The sequence below is a fragment of the Crotalus tigris genome, unplaced genomic scaffold (assembly GCF_016545835.1).
Source record: "Crotalus tigris isolate CLP2741 ecotype Arizona unplaced genomic scaffold, ASM1654583v1 scf7180000017764.6130737, whole genome shotgun sequence".
Taxonomy (NCBI): domain Eukaryota; kingdom Metazoa; phylum Chordata; class Lepidosauria; order Squamata; family Viperidae; genus Crotalus; species Crotalus tigris.
In genome coordinates, this window is record NW_024096618.1 from 3,325,462 (window position 1) to 3,347,737 (window position 22,276).

At 42.0% G+C, this 22,276-nt stretch overlaps 1 protein-coding gene across 3 annotated transcripts in view; it reads left to right on the forward strand.

The window, feature by feature from the left end:
- The first annotated feature begins 6,515 nt into the window (after positions 1-6,515).
- The window catches only part of ZFP91 (ZFP91 zinc finger protein, atypical E3 ubiquitin ligase), a 30,020-nt gene continuing 14,259 nt past the window's right edge, over positions 6,516-22,276 (forward strand). The window contains exons 1-6 of one of the 3 annotated variants that reach the window (XM_039341258.1): positions 6,519-6,681; positions 6,915-7,677; positions 8,791-8,816; positions 15,797-15,994; positions 18,985-19,191; positions 19,574-19,610. In XM_039341258.1, the coding sequence (XP_039197192.1) occupies positions 7,316-7,677; positions 8,791-8,816; positions 15,797-15,994; positions 18,985-19,191; positions 19,574-19,610 (830 nt within the window). In that variant the 5' untranslated portion in view covers positions 6,519-6,681; positions 6,915-7,315. Of the gene's footprint in view, positions 7,678-8,790; positions 8,817-15,796; positions 15,995-18,984; positions 19,192-19,573; positions 19,611-22,276 lie in introns of all 3 variants that reach the window. The other 2 variants (XM_039341257.1, XM_039341259.1) reach the window with 2 other exon arrangements.

A 22,276-nucleotide genomic window follows, 5' to 3' on the forward strand; every position in this document is an offset into this window, starting at 1 on the left:
GAGGTTAATGTTTCTTTCCTCTACTGTGGGTTACAACTTAAGCAGATTTTTCAAAAATTGTACTCAAATGGTACAAGAGAAAGAGATGTGTATCTGATATGATCACTGGGTAATCTTTCCTATAGATAGGAATTATTTCTCTTCACAGACACTAAAACACAGATAAAATACAAACTATACAACTTTAAAAAAACATTTATATCAGAAATGAAGCATATGTAGGCTATGTCCAGCAATTTCTAAAGCTATTGCTGTAGCACAAAATTTGCTCTTTTTTGGAAGCTTCATAGTACTGATCATTTAGCAAGAAATGTACAATTGCCTGTTGGAACAAGTCCAAACAATTCATGATTAATTTGTTCCTTCACAAATGATAAATAGCCCATTTTATGATTATATACACAACTGTCTTAATTTCAGGGTCTGAAAATATGCAAAGGGACCCTTAATAGCAAGCTGTGTTAAATTATCTCATCAACATCACTGAGGGCATTCAAGCACACTAATGTAAGCATTGTTCTGTTACAGCACAAGGATACACTAAAAATATTTGAGGATCTTAAAAACAGATGTGTGAGCTCATTATAATACTGATGTGAAATGTTAATTCTATCCCTTTGTATATCAAGATTTTTTTTTTTGCTTGACCTCAGTCCACACTTTACCTAAACCTAGCATAGAAAACTGGGGGATAAGTCCACAGTAAACCATATCAGTAAACTAGGTCAGATATAATTTGATTCCTCCAGAGCAGTGGTTTTCAACCTGTGGGTCGGGACCCCATTTGGGGTCGAACGACCATTTCACGGGGGTCGCCAAGCAACGCAATCCGCCATTTTTTTCCCCCTTTTCCTTAGCTGTGCTACTCCCTTTTATTCTATTGGCTTTTGAAAGCCAATAGAATAGACTCTCTTGAATAGAGTCTAATTCTATTGGCTTTCAAAAGCCAATAGGAATTGTCCAGGCTGTCTCTGCCCTGCTGAGCCCGCCAAAAGTCCCATTCTGCAAACGGTGCTGCACCAGTTGAGTAGTCCTCGACTTACGACCGGTTGAGTAGTCCTCGACTTACGACCGGTTGGGGGTCGCGGCATTAAAAAGGTTGAGAACCACTGCTCCAGAGGAAACTATGATTGGTCTATCAATACATGCTGGACTAGAGACTCACCGCCATATATTCATTTAACTGGAAGAACCTCAAACAGGCCTCAACAGAGACCTAGCCAAGTTCTAATGCAGTGGTTCTCAACATTTTTAATGCCGCGACCCCCAACCAGTCGTAAGTCGAGGACTACCCAACCGGTCGTAAGTCAAGACTACTCAACCGGTCGTAAGTCGAGGACTTTCCCTGCTCGGGAGCGCCGTGCATGCGTGGTGCTGCCCCCTGCACCGGCCGAGGCGTAGCTGGCAAGCGGCAGCGACGGCGCAGGCCAACCACCGGCTGGGCCACCAGCTGGCCCAGCCTGAGGGAGGTAAGGCACCCGCCGGGCCCCACGCATGCCAGCAACCCTGCCTGCACCCACCGGCCTCCCACCTCCCACCCCTGGCCCTCTTTTACTTACATTTTTAGTAGTTGCTCAGCAGGGAGGGGTAGAAGCTTCCAGACAGTTCACCTTCGCTGCAGACAACTTGCAGCAACGTTTGCAGAATGGGACTTTTGGCGGGCTCAGCAGGGCAGAGAGTCTATTCTATTGGCTTTCAAAAGCCAATAGAATAAAAGGGAGTAGCACAGCTAAGGAAAAGGGGGGAAAATGGCGGACTGCGTTGTTTGGCGATCCCCGTGAAATGGTCGTTCGATCCCAAATGGGGTCCCAACCCACAGGTTGAGAACCACTGTTCTAATAGGAAATGCATATTTGCAATTGAGCAAGGGGCTTGGAGCAGACCTCAGGAATTTAGATTAGGCTCCTTCTAGTGCAGTAATAGTTTTATCCTATATACACCCTATTTTTCACATATAGCAAATGATTTAGTATTTTAGCATTTAATAGTTTAATTGCTGTAGACATAGAGGTATCCCCTGTATGGCTCCATATCTGGTTACTGCACTGGAAGTTTTTTGTGCCTGTAGCATAAGGCTTCTAGATGGAAATTTCCAGGAGGCAGAGGACTGAAAATAAATGCCTAGATATTTGAAAGGTTTCATGGTTGCTCTTGTAAAATACTCCTGGTTGGCATGCCAAATTGGCAGATCATGCTTTAATTCTATCTTTGGAGCAATTTACAGTCCCTAACTCATGAAGTTAAACAAGTGTTAATTTCCTCTAAATTGTATGTGATTCACTCCATTCTTATATTTTGTTTTGATCCACTTGCACTGCTGATCAAGCTAAACATTGCTGCTAAACATTGCTGTTTTAAATCTGTTATTAATATATACCCCCGACCCACACACACATACTGTACATGTTTCACATACAATGACATCTGTAACTATTTTGAAGATTGGGTGCTTGAACTGACTACTTGGTTTCCAAACTTAGAAATGGTCCAAACATTTGGATGGCTTAGATGAGCTCCTTATATACAAATAACTAAAAGCTTTTCTCTCTCTCACTGTCCTGTGGATAAGGGACATATGGGGATGGAGATTAACTCAAAAGGTCATTAAATTTAGGCTCCTAATATTAAATAACTCAACTACAGGAGACTTAGAGAGAGAGGTCACTTTCTGGAATGGGAGAGGCATTCATATTCTTCAAAATAAGCTACTTTGCCTAGAAACTGACTATTTGCTGCACAAACCTAATGGTTGCCTATTTTCCAATATCAAAAGCCTATTAAGTTTTTTTACTAGTTAGAACATAGAACAGTGATAGCGAATCTTTTAGAGACCGAGTGCCCAAACTGCAACCCAAAACCCACTTATGCATCGTCGGGTGCCGGGTGGGTGTGGCCATTGGGTGGGTGTGACCCATTGGGTGGGCGTGGCTGCGGTGGTAATGGCAGACTGGGTGGGACTAAAAAGTTCAATCAATTAATTCCAACTTTGCAAGATCTTTTTTTCCACCGCAAGAAGTTGAAATTGACTGATTGATAGAACTTTTTTTTTTTTGCACACAGCAAAAGTGCAGCACTCTAACTGCACTTCCTCTGTTTAGAGGTTAATGTTTCTTTCCTCTACTGTGGAAAGCGAAAAGGTTTTATAAAGCCCAGCTGAAGCCTAGGACTGGGGCGACGGCACATGTGCCCACAGAGAGGGCTCTGAGTGCCACCTCTGGCACCCGTACCATAGATTCGCCACCACTGACATAGAATAATAGAATTGGAAGGGACTTCAGAGATCTTCTAGTCCAACCCCCTGCTCGAGCAGGAGACCCTATATCACTTCAGACAAATGGTTGTCCAGTCTCTTTTTGAAAGTCTTCAGTGATTGAGTACCTACAACTTCTGAAGGAAGTTATTCCATTGGTTAATTGTTCTCACTGTTAGGAAATTGCTCCTTAGTTCAAGGTTGTGTAGGAAGTCAGCCCCCCAGAGAAAGAAATATTAAAAGGGCAGAAAAATATATTTCCTCAAAGGATTTTAAAGAGGCAGAAAAGCATGCCCAGTTTTCTTAATAGCCCCAAGTCTCCTTCCCCCAAGCAGAAACCAGCTCTGTACAAATGAAGATGTAAATAATCCAGGAAGGTTGGAAGCCCCCAGCTAGAAGATTAAGAAGACAAAGACACTGAAAATCTACATACCTCACTCAAAGTCTAAGACAGGACATAATAGTATTAACTCACAGATGCTAAAGGGCACACCCAGACTCAGGTCAGAATACATGACATAGGAAATACAAAGCCTCAAACAGGAACAGGAAACAACTCCAAACAAAAGGCTCCAGAGGGTATAAAACCCCACTCCCTACATGTGTTCGCTCTCTTTTTTCCAGAGCCATCTTCCTGTCTGGCTCTCCTCTTCAATAAACTGCAACCTTCTTTCTAAAGCAGTCACCATGTTTATTCCCAGCTTGGACCGAACCACGATGAAGACTTTTCTTTCAACAGTTGCTTCTTTTCTTGGTTTCCAACCAGTGTTTCTTGTCTTGCCTTTTGGTGCTTTGGAAAATAGTTTGACCCCCTCATCTTTGCAGGAGCCTCTCAGATATTGGAACACTGATATCATACACCTCTAGCCCTTCTTTTCATTAGACAAGACAAACTCAATTCCTGTAACCATTCTTTGTACGTTTTAGCCTCCAGCCCCCTAATCATTTTTGTTGTTCTTCTCTGCACTCTTTCCAAAGTCTCAACATCTTTTTTGTATTGTGGTGATGAGAAATGGATGCAGTATTCCAAGTGTGGTCTTACTAAGGCTTTCTAAAGCAATATTAGAACTTCATGTGATCTTGAGTCTATCCCTCTATTAATGCAGCCCAGGATTGCATTGACTTTTTGGCTGCTGCCACACACTGTTGGCTCATATTTAAATGATTGTCTAAACTCCCTTGTAACAAGTGCAGGAAAATTGTTAGTGTGTGCTAGTACTTTTTAATGACACAAGGGAGATCTAGACTACTCTAGATATTTTCCAGAATATTCTCACCTCAATATAGAAATATCTAAAGCCTGCTTCTGTGTCTGTTCAGAATGTCCATAATGAACACAAGAATGGTGAAAATTGGCAGCATCTTGCATTGATCATCATTTTTTTCAACTAGCAACAATATTTCATAAAAACACTACAATAAAAGTTAGACGTATTAATGGCAAAAATTGATTGAGGCTATCCCAATGTCCAAAGGAGTCCAATGTCCAAAGGAGCCAAAAGATATATCCTGGATCCCTACAATATGACATCTATATTAATGATTCACTCTTTGTCTCTAGCTTATAATCTAATCTCCCAATATATGTTGATGATAGTGCTGCCCTTTCTGCAACCCAAGTGGATAACTATTCTAGAGGAATTAATAAATTGAATATGTATATAAAGAAAGTTGTTCAGAAGGATGCTATAAAAAAGAAAAATGTTGAAAAGATTAATTAGACAAAAATTGAAGAAATACACCACACACTGAGCAATCTTTGGGATAATATAGCTTATTTAAAACTGTAAAGAGAGAAAAGAAGATTAAGAAAGTCGGGAACAACCTATGATGAGGAACAAATTATATTGCTTTATAGTTTTTTTAAAGAAAAAATAGAAATAATGCAAAATAAATAATACATTCTAATAGAAAAATGTATTAGCAATGATTTAATGTATAAAAGATGGGGATTAAAATTTTAAAATATGTTAATACAAGAATTACTAAAGAACTAGAAATGGTTAATCAAAATTCTTAGAAACTAGTACTTTTGCATTCCTTCCTTCTTTGAAGTTTATCTATCCTTGGCCATATTAAAATTTGGTTTCATCTAGTGCACGGATATCAAATTCGCCACGTCACGTGACGTGTTGCGACACATCATGACTCTTTTTGCATTGCCGGCAATGGGGTGGGCGCGGCTTCAGTATGATGAAACTGGCCTGTGGGCCGGCAGTTTGACACCCCTGATCTAGTGATTTACTACTAAATTCAAAAAAGACAAAAGCCTTGTTAATGCAACATTTTATAATTTTCATTCAGTGAACTTGTTACCAGCCTTCAGTAATATAAAACAATCTGTATTATTTAAATGGGCCACTGGGTGTCAGAACTCTACTATAAGAGTAATAAATGCACAATTTTTGCATATATCCTGCCTGACTTATGCATCCATCTATACCTAGTTTACTGTCCAATACGAGAAGGCAAAACCAGCATTCACTAAATATCCATATTTTAGCTCATATTGTGCATATTTGTCCATCAATGAACCATTACTATGAGGGAGGAGTTGAAAAACCACAAATTCTATTTGTTTCAAATGGCAGCAAAATTTCTGTGGAGATAGAAGAGAGGCTGGGATGAGACAAGTTGAAACACGTGTAACAAATGGGATAATGACCGACTGGTAAGATAGTTAAGCTTTAACACTGCAAATAGCATCATCATCTTTCCTGCAATGGTAAATACTCTGCAGCTGAGTCAGAAATAAATCAGCTCAGCTGGTGAAATAAAGCAAAGGCTTGAGATCACACAGGTGCAGAGTTACTTCTAGAGTAGTGAAAATGAGGACTTTTTAAAAAGTGTATCTGTTATTAAACAGTAAAGGAATTTGCTCCTGCTTTCCATTCATTTTTACTATATGTAGCTATTGTAAAGAATTTTCTTTGCCTTTAAAAGCAGATTGTATTGAACCAACATAGATGCTTGGTTCATTACGCATTTTCAAAGCAATATAGTGAGAAATAGCGTCAAACGCTTTATTTTAACACTATGTTCCGTAATACTTGCTTCTCGTATCTTAGATTCCCCAAAATGCATTTGTGAACCTATCAGTCGCCTCAAAGAGATCAACAGAAACTGCACCTTGAAGTTTCCAGGGGCTTATGTTCTTTTTTTTTTTTTTTTAAAAACTATAACTCCCATAATGCTTTCTTGGACATGCGCTGACACGCGCAAGACGAGAACGGAAATGCGTGCGTACTCCATAAGTCCCGCCTCTCCCTATCGGACGCCATTTTGTCGCCGACTTTCACCCGCCACACGACGGTGCTTTTTTTTCTTAAAGGAGAAGCGACAATGTTTTTTTTTTTTTTTTAAATCCCCTGCAAGTATGAAACACCGAAAACTGCGGTCGATGTGAAAACGAGGAAACAAGTTTCTGGAAGGTACCTCCTCTCTAACGTTTCACTTTTGAAAATAGAAGCTCGGGGATACCAGACCGGCCGGACTGCGGGGCGTATTGTGAGGAGGAGGAGGAGGAGGAGGAGGAGAAAGTGGGGGGGGGCGACGGCAATAGGACGAGCGATACTTCTAGTTTTATTGCGGTCACTGCAGGGCAATAACTGTTCTGGAGTTCAAGATAAAGCGCGTGGGACATTTACAGACGCCTTTTCTGCAGGGCAACGGAGGGCATTTAATTTGGCGCGCGGGAGATAACTGCTAAAACGGCTCAGTTATGCGAAGCGCGCGCCACGGCCAGAATTCCGACAGCACACCCGCGCGCGCGCGCGCGCGTCCCCGGTGAACCTCGCCCGCTGATTGGCCTGTAGAGAACCAGCCCGGCTTGCTGCTGTTATTGGCTACATTGGGAGAGAAGTGGGTGAGGTGTGTCTTTGCATTTTTCTCCTGATTGGATGATACGGAGAGCACTTGTATCCTGTTTGAACTCCGAACTCGCTCTTGATTGGACAAAGTCACGCGAGGGGCGGGAGCTTCGTGGAAGAGGCGGAGTGAACGGCGGGTGCTGCTGTCAGAACCGGGGGGGAGCCGCTGTTGGGGCTTCCTCCGCTAGCTGCTCTAATGCCGGGGGCGCCCGAGCAGGCGGAGACCCAGGAGGAAGAACAAGAGAGAGAAGAGGAACGGACTCCGCCTCCTAGCGGCCGCCGGCGTCCCCTGCCCCCTCCCGTAGCCTCCACCGAGCAGGGGGCGGAGTCTAGCGGCAGTCGGGTCCTCCGTGGAGGTCGGGAGCGCGGACGAGCTGCAGCCGCGGCAGCGGCCGCCTCCCGCCGAAGAAAGGCCGAATATCCGCGTCGGCGCCGCAACAGTCCCGGCGCTCGGCAGAACCAAGAACCGGAGGAGTTGCTGCCTGCACCCGGGGTTGCAGCTGGAGCACCTCCGTCAGCCACTGGGACTGCTGGTAGAAAGGGCACGCCACGCAGCTCGTAAGTATCGAAGCCGTTCGGTGCTTTTGGGAGGTACTGTAGAAAGTTTTTGGCTTTAGTGGCACGGACGCAGTCTCTAACTTTCCACTGCAGAAACTTGCCGGTAATATCAAAGTAGGATTTAATATTAACTTTTCTCCGGTTATACACTAGAGAGGCAGTTGCCTTCCAGGTTTGTTGTAAGTTGGCTTGTTTAGAAGGGTATTGATTGGTGGATACCTTTAACTCAATTCTTGCACCCTAACTAAAGTTGTACTAGCCTTCTTCTTCTGTGTTACTTTTTTCATAGACATGTATTTTTCATTCCATGTAACATCAGTATTTTGCCTTTTATCCACTACAGTAAGTTATAGAAAAATGTTGGTACCTGTTTGTATAGCTTTAACCAATTTTCAGTATAGCTGCATCTTTATTTAATATAAGTTCCATGTATCTAGTAAACCTCAGAGTGAAGGGTCCTAAATTTAGATTTTAGATTAGAAATAATCTAAGCTTTAGGTTAGATTATTATTTTTATTAATTTGTTAATAAATTTATAATATAAATTATTTCCTTTATATAAATTATAAAGAAAATAGGAAAGATAGAGGAGGGAAAAGTGTAGGAAAAAGAAAATGTATTGACTTCCAACTCCCTTTGGTGCAGTAGAATAATAACATCAAATCTCAACTTTTTACTTTTGCATAATAGTATAAACTAGCCATTTCTATAACAACAAACCTATCTAATAGGTAAAACCCAAAATCAAAGTTTCATTTTTTTCGACCTCAAGCACAAAGTCCAGAAGCTGTTTCCAAGTAGAAACAAAAGTAATTATGTTTTTTCTTTAATCAAAGATGTCAGTTTAACCATCTTGGGTTAAACATCAACTTTTGCAGCCATTCATCCATTGTGGGTGGGGAGAATATTAAAAAAAAACAGATTTACATACCTATTACATTTTTATTTTCTTGTATTATGATAGAGGTAAGCATCTTTGATTTCTATAGGCCTCGTTTCTATGTGTGTAAGGTAGATGCTAGAAAAATACACATTTAGGAACTTTTATAAGCATCTACATCTTAATATTGGGCATTGTGCTAATTCACATTGTATGTTTAATTTCTATTTCAGGTGCTTGGATAAAACAACAGTGAAAGGTAAGATTTAAATTAGCAGAAGGATGGATGGTGATTGTTAAGATATATCATCAAGGGTCAGGAGCAATGAACATAAGATAATTGGATGTGAGCGCTTTTATATTGAGGTGTAGAGAAAAGCTTGTGATCCTGCTAATGTATTAATTTGCTATGCTTCTGACTGAATCCGTCTCTGAGATTGAGATGATCTGGAGAAGGAGATTTCAATCATCCGTTCCCATGATCAAATAATTCCTTCATCTCATTACAATTCAGTACTTCTCCTGGCCTTTCTGGACAGTGGAATCCATTTGAATGGTCTGTCTCAGACAACTAATTGGTTTCTAGCAGATGCTGGGGAGTTTCCTGACACTCTAGAAAGCAGATCTATCCACTGCTTGATACATAACTAGCAATAGGACATGTTGCTCTGAGCTTGATTGCCACAATCTCTCTTGGCAATCAATTTCAACTGGCGGCTAAGTTTTCTGCAGCTCTTTGGGAAGTAAAATGACATCTGGAGGAAATGCCAGTAGAGGAAAACAAGACGCTAATCTGGCTGAGCCTGGGTATGTGCCCATGTTCAAGCCTACACTGTTTCAGGAAGGAAGGCAAAACATGCTTATTTCTCTCCCTTATTTCATTAATGGTTTGCCATTCAGAAGCCTTATTTAAAGTAATTCCTTTCTGGGAAGAGACAAGATGAATCTCTCACATCTGGCTGCTGTGATTAATTTGCGTAGCACTTTGCTGATAAATTGAATTGGAATCTTTAATAGTGACTATAGCACCATGTTATGAAGTTTGGGACTCTTTTTGGTCTGTGACATCCAAGGAAGTCTAGCTTTTCATTTATAATTCCTTCTTGCCCCTTGCCCATCCTGGCTGTTGCGAGGCAGCCTGAATCCATAAAATTGTCAATGCTGTTTCTGAAGAGGACAGTTTCTGTCAGTGTTAAGGAAGGAGGTGGCATTCCCCCCTCCCTTAAGAAACTGTCCTTGGAACTATGGGTTTAGAAAACAACCATTCTGTCTCCAACCTTCCCCTTTGAGAAAGGATTGAAATAATTCACTGAATCTGAATCCTCTGATAATTTGAAGTAGATTATCTGGACCCCTTTCAGTCTAATTTTAGGCCTGGACATGGAAAAGAAATACAACCTTGATGTTGGAATTTAGATGAGATTAGTGCACTTTCTTCATCCTTTTGGATCTCCAGGTGACTTTTGATATTGCCAAACGGTTTAGTGTTTAGTGTTTTAAGTGGAGTACCTATGGAATTTTGTGATTGGACACAGTTTTTTAGTGGTTCTACTTCATTTGTTATAGGTAATTTTAATTGGAGAGGCAGTGAGGGGTTGGCTTGGTGTCTCTGATTTATGGTGTACAACAGATATTGGTCCTCTCTCCCATATTTTCTAATATCTACACAAAGTCTAGTGCAGGGGTAGGCAACCCAAAACACTTAAAGAGCCACTTGGACCCATTTCACACCAAAAACAAAACACTGGGAGCCGCAAAACCATTTTGATATCTAAAATGAAGATAACACTGCATATATCCTTTTTTACCTTTATTATAGGTGTGTGTGTGTTTGTGTGTGTGTATGTGTGTGTGTGTGTATATATATATGTATATGTATATGTATGTATGTATGTATACACACACACACACACACACAGGTAAAAAAAGGATATATGCAGTGTTATCTTCATTTTAGATGTCAAAAGGGTCTCTCTCTCTCTCTCTCTCCCTCTCTATCTGCCCTTGGTCTGCCACTCCTCTTCCCCCGCTCTCTTTCTTTCTCTCTCTCTCTTTCCTCTCTCTCTCTCTCTCTCTCTCTCTCTCTCTCTCTCTCTCTCTCTCTCTTCTCTCTCTCCTCTCTCTCTCTTATCTGCTGCTCACCTGACAAGCTTCAGGCTGTTGTCCAACAAGATCAGGGGTAGGCAACCTCGTCTCTTTTATGACTCATGGACTTCAACTCCCAGAATTCCTGAGTCAGCCTAGCTGGGCTAGCTAGCTCTCTCCTGCCCTTCCTGCTTCCTGCAGAGACGCAGCAAAGGGAGGAGCTCCGCCCAGAAAGCTTTTCAGCTCCTCGGAGAATACTGTGAGTGCACTCTCTTTTACACACACACACACACACACACACACACACACACACACAGAGAGAGAGAGAGAGAGAGAGAGAGAGAGAGAGAGAGAGAGAGAGAGAGAGAGAGAAGCAGGGAAGCGCAATTCCTCTCTCTGTCTCTGTCTCTCTCTGCAAAGGCAGAGGAGGCTGGGAGCTGCAGGGGAAGACTCAAAGAGCCGCATGCGGCTCCGGAGCCGCAGGTTGCCGACCTGTGGTCTAGTGGGATAGATCATGGTTCAGGGTATGCTGATGACATCAGCACCATGACTATAAGGCAGTGGTTCTCAAACAGTTTGGTCTCAGGACACCTTTACATTTTCAAAGATAGAGGACCCCCAAAATTTTGGTTAAGTAGTTTATTAACTTTATTAGAAATTAAAATGGATAAATTTTAAAATATTTACTTAACTAGACTTTGGACCTCCCAGGGCACCCCAAACCCCATTTAAGAACCACTGCTACAGGGGAAATGCCATTGACACCTTGTCCAGTGCTACGAGGCAATAAAAGTCTGGCTAGGAAAAAACAGATTAAAGCTGAATCCTAGTAGAACAGAATTACTGTTTTTGCATTCTCTGCTCTGGATTCTCTGTTGATGCTAATGTTGTCTCTAGATGGACAGACTACTAGCCTTGAAAGAGTAATTTTCTGTTTGGTGTTCCTTCTGAATTCGTGTCTTCTCAAACGGCAGATATAGGCTGTGGCGAGAGAAAACTACCTAGCTTTGTATGGTGCACCAGTTGCACTCTCACCTAGTGCTAAAGGACACAGTTACAATGACTTCCTGATGACATTGCAATTGCTTTAATATAGTTGTTCTTTGAAACCTAAAACTGGACCAGAATGTGATAGACAAGAGGTCCCCAACTTTTTTGGCACCAGGGATCGGTTTCACGGAAGACAATTTTTCCATGGACTGGGGGAGGAGGGGGAGGTTTCAGGATGATTCATTATATTCTAAATTTTCTAAACAAACAAATAATGCACTATATTTCTATTATTATTAGTATTAGTATTATTACATTTTATCAGATTAGACCAGTGATTTTCTGCTTCTAAGAAAGTGGGAAGGCAAAGAGGCAATCCTAAACTCAGCCTTCCAGCAAAGCAAAGCAAAGCCCCAGCATGTTGAGGAAGTGCTGAGAAAACCATTCAAAAAGAGAGGGAGGGCTCTGTGCAAGCCCAGCAGCCTTGGAAAAGATGCAGATGAGAGAGAGAGAGAGAGAGAGAGAGAGAGTCCCTTGGAGACACAGTGCTTAAGGAGAAATGTAGCTTCTCCCCTCCCCCATTGCAAGCTGGGTAGGAGTGCGCTTGGCTTGCAAACTTGAGAGCTGCAGGAAGAAAGGAGTGTGAACACACGCAGGCGCACACACACACACCAAATTAAACCATGAAAAGCAGACAGGAAATTGCCAAAACATCAGGCACCTGAAGCATCATCAAAACAAAGCAAAAAAACTCAGATTATTATTATTATTATTATTATTAATCATTGCACAGTCAGCCAGATGTTCAGACTGGATTTGGCATTTTGTCTATCGAGTATTATTATTATTATTATTATTATTATTATTATTATTAAGACCCAGTGCTTAAAGTGAAAGGTAGCTTCTCCTTGTCCCTATTTGCATCCTGAGAAAGGACCCTCACAAATACATACCTTTCCTCTCCAATGGGGTTTTGGGGAAGCCCATGGGTGCAAGCTGGGCTGGCGCACGCTTGCCTTGCAAACTTGGCGGAGCACGAGCCCAGCTGGGGTGTCGGAAGGAGGAGAGGAGGAAAGTGAGAAAGAAGAGAGAGAGGAAGCAGGAAGAGGAGGACGAGGCAGAAGAAGAGAGAGCACAAGAAGCAGGAGGAGGAAGAGGAGGAGGAAGGACGCTGAGGTCAGAAGTTTCAAGCCGGTTGCAAGCGCAGCCGCTGGAGAATCTTTGCATTGAGCAAGCCGGCTTCTGCCCTGCTGCTCTCCCGCCCCTTCCCAGATCCATGCAGACTCACTACATGCCTCCAGCTGTGAGGCCTGGTTCCTAATTGGCCAAGGACGGGACTGGTCCACGGACCGGGGGTTGGGGACCCCTCCTTACCAAAACTGAGAGAATATAACACCAATTTTGCAAGTCCCTCACTGGTAACCAGTGTTAATTGTATCAGTGAGATACAATTTAAGATGCTGATATTGACCTATAGACAGCCAGCTTGGTGTAGTGATTAAGGCACGAGGCTAGAAATCAGGAGGTAAGTTCTGATCGTGCCTTAGGCAGCGGGTGACCTTGGGCTAGTCCCCCTCTCTCAGTCCTAGAAAAGCAATGGCAAACTACTGCTGTAAACCCTTTTTAAGTAAACTGTAGGGACTTGTCCAGGTAGTTCTCAGAGATTTAAAAAGAACTGATTTGAAACCCCCCTCCCCCCCAAAAAAAAGATCTACAAAGCTCTTCTTAGCTTGGCACTTGGGTATCTACAGGACTGGTTTTCCAACTCCAATGGCTCAACTCATTGTCTTTAACAGCAGCCTAATCTATGGTTGCCATAAAATTATATTGACAATACGGGCAATCCTCACTTTCCAGCTTCTCATTTAGCAACTATTTGAAGTTATTTAGTGGTGCTGAAAAAAGGAGTTTATGACCAGTACTTAAAGTTGTGACCTCTGTATCATCTCCATGGTCATGTGATCACAATTTGGGTATTAGCATTTATGATGGTTGCAGCATCAGGTGCCCTTACCTTTACAGCCAGCTTCTGAAAAGGCAAGTCAATGGGGAAGCTGGCAAGAAATTGCAAGTTGCAATCACATGATAGCCTGCTTAATGACTAGTGATTTGCTTAGCGATCACAGCTGGAACATAAGTTGGAAGTTGTCAGGTGATATTTCACTTTATGACAGAGTTGCTAGTCCCAATGGTAGTTAAGTGAAGACTACCTGTAATGAGTTTTTCTTGTAGTTGAATGAATGCTTGTTCATATACTGTGTTTCCCTGAAAATAAGCCCGGGTCTTATATTTATTTGGGCCCAAAAATCCATTAGGGCTTATTGGAGGGTGTCTTATTTTTTTCACCACAAGGCCCAGCTGGGCTAGCGCCCCACCCCATCAGGCAACTCAGGTTTCCCTCAGTGTGGGAGGAAGGCTTGGGAAACTGCCTTTTCATTTACATTCATCAATAGTGTAATCCGTCCCTTTATTTTTCAAAAAATGATTTGTATTTACCACGATTAGCCTCCTTGATGGCCAGTAGGAAAGCGCGGTGTGAATTCTGCGCATGAGCTGCGGAAATACAGACACTTGCACCCTCAAAGCTTATGACGCTTCCTTGCTCAGGAAGCACCACTGCTTTACGTGAGTGTTCAACTTTGTGGCTCAGCTAAACAGCTGCGGCAGGCCGCAGTTCCCATCAGCTTCAGGAAGCCTGGGCAATGGAAACCTTAGACCAGGCTCCTCGCAGCTGAAGCAGTCCGGTTTGCCCGGGGTCAGGTTGGCCGTTACCGGAGGGGTGGCCCATCCCTGTCCTCCAGCTCCGCTGCACATGCTGGATGAGCCTCCCACAACAGCCAACCTGACCCTGGGCGAGCTTACAGGGAGAGGCTGCGCGTTGCAGGAGGACGACTACAGAGGGTGGATCCCTGGAGGCTCCGAGCGCTGTTTGGGTTAGTTCCATTTTTATGAGCTTTTTAAGGTTTTCTGCCAATTATATTTTAAAACTTAACATAATTGCTACTTTTTTTTCACAGAGTAATGTGAAACATAATGTTACAGGTAGTCCTCGAGTTATAAGTGTAATGGAGCCTGCCTATTACACTTGTAACTCGAAAACTCATAAAGTGACCTTGTACTTTGAAGGAGATCACTCCCTTGCTCGTTAAAACGCACGCGGCTCATTAAGCAAACATGAGGTATCTCAGGATGGGGAAGGCCATGGAGGGCCTATTGATGGAATAGGCCCCCAAGGCTTCCTCGACCTACTAAGATACTGCACGCTTCCCCCTCCCTTCCTGCCATGGCAGACTCACCTGGAAAAGATCCATCTCCTCTCTGCTGCCGCCTGGATCTGAGGCTGTTGAACACTTCCGCAACCCACCACGGCCCAATCCGTATTCCAGAGGCCTTTTCCAGGCTGTTGCTGCCCAGATTTGAGGCTGGGGAATGCTTCAGTACCCCCCTCTGCAGCCCAATCCAGGCTCCAGAGGCTTTTCCAGCTGCTGCCACCTGGATTTGAGGCCGATGAACGCTTCCATGCCTCTCCATGGCTGGATCTAGACTCCGGAGGCTTTTTCCAGGCCACTGCCTCCCAGATTTGAGGCCAGGGAATGCTTCCGCATCCCCCCCCACTGGCCCAATCCGGGCTTCAGAGACCTTTTCCACGCCACTGCCACCCAGATCTAAGGCTGGGGAATGCCCCCTCCTTCCCCAGAGGCCCGATCTGGGCTCCAGAAGATTTTTCTGAAGAACTATTCATGTTATTTTCAAATTAATAACTCCTGTCTTTTTGATCAGATATAGTTAATTACAGCATTTTGCCCACTTGTGACAATTATTCTGAGTTATTTTTCTCAAAATATTTAACAAGTGCAGCCTCTCTTGCTTTGTTAATTATGATCTGGATAACATAGGCTAATAGGATCTGAAACTACCAGTTGCTCTGTGGGACAAAGCCCTGAAGATAAAGAAACGAGACCTTCTTAGATAGAATTTTCCTTCTGGCCCTGATGGGAGCCTCCTAAAAACCTGCTTGTTCTTCAGAAACAAGCAAACAAATGAATGGCTTTGCCTTTCTAAGAGAGATAAATACTTCTTTGATCTGTTTCAGCTCTTTGATATTAAAAACTCAGAAATTTCCTTTTGTGATCCAAGTGTATTTTATATATATTTATATCACAGATCCCAAAGAAGAAACAGAGGAGAAGGAAATTGGTGGCTCAGTCACTACAACTAAACCCAGCCGGAGTTGGCGTAGCAACAGGGCTACTACTACCGTTCAGCAATGCGATGCAGAGAATTCCCGGAGTTCCAGATCAAAGACTGGGTCCCTGCAACTCATTTGCAAATCAGAACCCAATTCAGACCGGCTAGAATTTGGTATGATGTTTTTTATTACTGGGAAATAAAACAATAGTATTCTCAATGAGTCTGTGTAAAATGTATAATAAATAAATATAAAGTCACACATGTTCTATTGTGCCAAAAAAGATTGTTAATAGAAAGATAATTTTGGTTAATCACATGCAACAGAATATATTCCAAAATTATTCACTGAGCAATATATACATTATTTTACTGTGATATTTGTCTTGAGCAACTTTTTCCTTTATTTCAGGATTTTTCCAAGCCTGATCGGGCCGTGAGGGGGGCTGCAGAAGCGTCCCCCGGCCTCAGATCTGGGCGGCAGCATTTTGAAAATGGCCTCCAGAATCCACATCGGGGTGCAGAAGTGTTCCCCGGCCTCAAATTCGGGCAGCAGTGGCCTGGAAAAGGCCTCTGGAGCCTGAATTTAGGGCGTGGAAGCATTCTTCAGCCTCAAATCTGGGTGGCAGCAGCCTGGAAAAGGCCTCCAGAGCACAGATTGGGCCGCTGGGGGGCATGGAAGCATTCCCTGGCCTCAGATCCAGGTTGCAGCGGGCTGGAAAAGGCCTCCGGAGCCTCAATCCAGCCTCCAGAGAGACGTGGAAGCGTCCCCCAGCTTCAGTTCCATTCTCTGTTGCAAAGAACAGAGGCCTAAAGTACCATGAGATCACACGAGATCAGTTGCGTGAGATCTCGCCCCACTGATCTCGTGTGATCTTGCATTACTTTAGGCCTCGATTCTCTGAGAATGCGCCAAAGTCTGGAGCAGCCAAGAAAGCGAAGGATTTCGATCTTCGCGGGGAGAGTATTGAAGGCCTGGCGCCTAGGGAGACCAATGGGAGGAAGGGAATAACCAGAGTGAATGTTGCAAAGCCACTGCTGTCGCTCTTAAGGGCAAACGACTGCCGTGGTGCTGCAATATTCATAACTTTGGGACTTGCTCATAAGCACTAGGGGGCGCTCATCACGTATCTTTGAACTAGCATTAAGTGACGGCTTGTAACTGAGGGATTACCTGTATAAGACATACTCAGATCTCAGAGCCTTTCTAACACTTTCAGTTATAATATTGTAGCTTTTTTTTCAACCCATTTTTTTTAACCTGTTTCTTATGTAGCCATTCCATTGCCTTTCTGGTTAATATATTCATAATCCATTTATTTAAATAAAATACAAATAAATTATTAAGGTATTCTAAAATAAAACTTAGAAATTCTATTGCCTTTAAGATAAGTTATATGCTGTATTCTTTTGTGGATGTGGGGTGGAAGGATTGATCAGCATCTTCTTGGACTTGCTGGTTCTGCTAGCCAGTTGAGATTTGAAATTAAATGCCGCTACTGTAGTTGATTTCAGGAAGACTTTAGCTTTGTATCCAGGTAGTCCTTGCTTAATGACCATTTGTTTAGAGACTGTTCAAAGTTATGACACTGAATAAAAGTAACTTACAATTAGCACTCGTACTTACTGTCACAGTATCATTGTGGTCATGTGATCACAATCAGGTGCTTGGCAACCAGTTTGCACTTACAACAGTTGTAGTGTCCTGCAGTCATAATGATTGCCATTTGCGACCTTCCCAGCCAGTTTCCAACAAGCAAAATCGATGAGCAAAATCAGGAGACACAAGTCAAGTCAAATGAATTCTTATATCTTAACCATAGCAAAAGTCATAAAATCAGGACCAGTCACTTAATTGCTGCACTGCTTAACGATGAATTTTCCAGCCCTTATTTGTAGTCATGAGTTGAAGACTACTTGTAAATACTTATTTGTAAATGCTAATAAGGAATTGGTGATCAGCAAATTGAAAGTCTTATTTATCTGGAAAGCAAACATTCAGGAAACCAATATAGAAGTTAAACATATTTTATCTAAAAACAAAGCTCCCTTTTTATACCCCTGTAATCCCTGAATTCGGGGTAGAGTTTGGGCGATTGGATGGAGCTGAGTGTTTACTGGCCGGATGCTCTTACTGACGCCATGCAGAGTTCGCAGCAGCTATTTTTTCTTTGCACCCTAGGAGAGAAACATCTGCCTGTTACCTAGGATTCAACTCTCAACTTTCAAGTGGGAGGCAAGGGTCTTCACCACAAGGCCACCACGCTGCTCTCTTTATCTAAAAAAAAAAAAAAAAAAAAAAAAAAAAATTGAATAACAAACCAGAAGCTTTTTGTAGAGGTTTTTTTGATTGTCTGCAGTAGCTAAACCTCGCTGCAGTAGTATTCAGAATCAATTTTTTATGATTTGTGTTTTGCAATATTGTTGTGATGCATACCTTAATTAGGGTGGGTAAAAATTTAGAAGTAATTATAAGCTTGAACTTTATTAGGTACAGGTAATTTGATACAATTGACAAAGTTGTATTAGAATGTTATGTCCGGTCTTGGTTATATTTAGGTAACAGAAAGAAGGTGTATAAAATAACTATTCATGTTATTTTCAAATTAATAACTCCTGTCTTTTTTATTAGATATAGTTAATTATAATATTCTGCCCATTTGTGACAATTATTCTGAGTTATTTTTCTCAGAATATTTAACAAGTGCAGCCTCTCTTGCTTTGTTAATTATGATCTGGATAACATAGGTCAGGGGTAGGCAACCTCGGCTCTTTTATGACTCATGGACTTCAACTCCCAGAATTCCTGAGCCAGAGCTGGCTCAGGAATTCTAGGAGTTGAAGTCCATGAGTCATAAAAGAGCCGAGGTTGCCTACCCCTGACATAGGCTAATAGGATCTGAAACCACTAGTTGCTCTGTGGGACAAAGCCCTGAAGAGAAAGGAACGAGACCTTCTTAGATAGAATTTTCCTTCTGGCCCTGATGGGAGCCTCCTAAAAACCTGCTTGTTCTTCGAAACAAGCAAATGAATGAATGGCTTTGCCTTTCTAAGAGAGTTAAATATTTCTTTGATCTGTTTCAGCTCTTTGATATTAAAAACCCAGAAATTTCCTTTCTTGATCCAAGTGTATTTTATATATATTTATATCACTGACCCAAAAGAAGAAACAGAGGAGAAGGAAGTTTCCACTACTGCGACAGCTGATGCCTCAGTCACTACAACTAAACCCAGCCGGAGTTGGCGTAGCAACAAGGCTACTACTACCGTTCAGCAATGCGATGCAGAGAATTCCCGGAGTTCCAGATCAAAGACTGGGTCCTTGCAACTCATTTGCAAATCAGAACCCAATTCAGACCGGCTAGAATTTGGTATGGTGTTTTTTATTACTGGGAAATAAAACAATAGTATTCTCAATGAGTCTGTGTAAAATGTATAATAAATAAATATAAAGTTACACATGTTCTATTGTGCCAAAAAAGATTATTAATAGAAAGATAATTTTGGTTAATCACATGCAACAGAATATACTCCAAGACTTTAAAAGCAAAATTATTCACTGAGCAATATATACATTATTGTATATGTATATAATATACACTATTATATTTGTCTGGAGCAACATTTTCCTCTATTTCAGTTTAGAGGCTTAACATACATCACTTTAACACAGTAGCATATCAATATACGTTTGTATAAGTACTGATATGTAAGCTTATCATATTTCTACATCTAAATGTCTTTCTTTTTTAGAAGTTACTGAAGAGCATTCATCTCCAACTAGAATCAGGTAAGCAATTATACAGTTGCTGGAAAATTAGTTAGGATACAAAATATCCTGGTTCATAAACAGTAGTTTTTAAACTATAAAATTGTCCTTGAGTTGAACTTAATTCTTGGTGACTGATTGGTCATAACCATGTAGTTTTCTGGACAGTATTGCAGAAGTGCCTTAGGATTGCCATCTTCTAAGATGTTCTTTAAGTTTTGAGTATAGTTTATGGTATTTAGTTCTCTACCCAAGTAGTAACCAGGCCTGATTTCTGCTTAGCTTCCAAGTTCAGATGCCACCAGGTGCTAGGAGAATAGAAATTCAGTGAAACTTCATTTTGATCTTTTGAGGGGAATGTGTGTCTGTTCCTAAATGATTATTAAATACAAAAGTATACCATTGCTGAAATTTAGAGAGTGTTACCATTATGCAGGTAATATAAAATTATATCATTTGTGGCAAAATGACTATATGGAGATTTTCAATCATCCAGGTCATGGTTATCCCAAAGGTGTTTTTTCCAAAAGACAACTGGACTTTGTTAGTTTTTTTGTTTGAAAATGTATTGCTTCTCATCCAAAAAGCATTGGAAAAAGTACCTTTGGGATCATATGTGGCAATATTTGTCATATTGATGACATGCAAATTGTCACATGTAAATTTCATGAAATGCTTCATCCAAGATACTTTGCATTCAAGAATTTGTGTGTTATTTCTGGAGGCTGTCAGGATCATAATTTGTTCAGTTGCATTTGAGGAATGCTAAATGAGGTTCCATTAAATTGAGTCTTCACTTATATAATAAATATCTGTTGAAGTAGTGAATAGATTCATTGTTATGGGAAAGAACTGAGTTGCAGCATATACAGCCCAGGAGTTTATCTTGTTAAAATGATTTAAAATAGTAGTGTACTCAATAACCAGATGAACACTTCCTGATTTAGGGGAAAGGTTGTTTTTAACTCCAGGATGTAGGGGTGTGTGTGTGTGTGTGTTTTGTAAACTTCAGTGACTACATATTTCCTGAATAAGGAAATCCCATGGAATGAACACATAATCAATGAATTCTCCTGCAGGACTATTGTAGAATCATTATAGTGCAGTTTCATAGGAACTCTAGTGTCAGATTTTCTCTAACATAAACTTGACTCTTTTGAAATTACAGAATTGTTGAACGTATGTCTGCTGTATCTGAGAAAGCTTATTCTCTGGAGTCTTTAGTGCTCTCTGAGCTTGGTTGTTTTCATGCAGTTCTTTCCTTGTCCGTCTGGGTAACGTCTTTGGTGCTAGGAGGGAGTGGGGTTTGCAGCAGAGAGGACTCTACAGCGGGGCTTTTCAACCGGTGGTACGCGTACCACTTGTGGTACATTAATGAGTGGCAGGTGGTATGCAGCCCTGCCTAGCCAAGTGTAGTGGGGGAGGGAAAGAGCCAGCACAGGCAAGGACTTGCAGTGAGAGAGTCCTCTGGAGCTGCAAAGGCCCCAGGCTCACTTCTGGCTCACCCTCCCCCATGAGAAAGGAGGAGGGGGGCGAAGACAGGAGAGCCTATAAAAGGAGGGAGTTTGGGCAGGAGAGGAAGAAAGAGAAAAAGCAGCAGCCTTGGGAGGAGGTGGAGTCATCTGCACAGAAGAAGAAAGGAGGAGGAGATGATGATGATAATGATGATGATCAAGCAGGCTGGCCATGAGCCTATCTATAACTGCTGTGGCAGCCACCTGTGCTGGCAGCAGTAAACAGGCAAGAAATGCAGCGGGGGAGGGGTCGTCCTCCAAGAGGAATGAAAAACAGGTAGCAATGGCCGGAGGTGAGGCACGAGGGAGGGAGATGGAGAGTGGAAGGATTCTTATGTGCTTTTGTGATTTTGAAGTTCTGGGATTTGTGCACTGTGGGTTTTGTGTTCTTAAGAAGTGTTTGGCAATTTCTATTTGGCTGATGTCTCGTGTTAGCGTCTATTGCTCTGCTGTTGTTAGCTGTACATTTTGCTGCAAGGGATTTTGAAGTATTTTTCTCCTGAATGGATTTTGCCTGTAGCATTCCTTTACTTATGAATGGAGCCATTTGGGGAGGCTGCCTTAGCCGGCAGCCAGTACTTATATTTTTTTCTTCCTTAAATGCTGGCTGCGCTCTTTACTTTCCTTTCTAGCCAGTAGCTAATTCTTAAAGGGGAATGTGCCTTTTTAAGCTAGTTCACTCAGCAGTTTGTCTTTTCTGTCTCTGGAGGCCTTTCCTTGTTTGATCAATATATGGATGAGGGAAAATTTGAGGGGGGGGTTTCAAATTCTTCCTTCAGAAGGAGATGGGAATGAGAAAAAGGGAGGCAGGGAAGGGAGGGAGGAAAGGAAGTCCCACCTTAGCACTTGGCCACCAGCAGCTCTGCCATTGACTTTGCTTGTCAAAAGGTTGCTGAAGGGGATCACATGAGCCTGGAACACTGTGACCATTATAAATATGAATCAGTTGCCAAGCATCCAAATATAAATCACATGACCCTGAGCATGCTGCAATGGTCATAATTGTGAAAAATGATCAAGTCATTTCAGTGCAATTGCAACTTTGAACAGGTGTTTTTTTTTGTTTGTTTTTTTGGTCATCAAATGTTTGACACCTTGCTAGGTGGTACTCGAATATTGCCATATCTTAAAAGTGGTACAATCGGTAAAAAGGTTGAAAAGTGCTGCTCTACA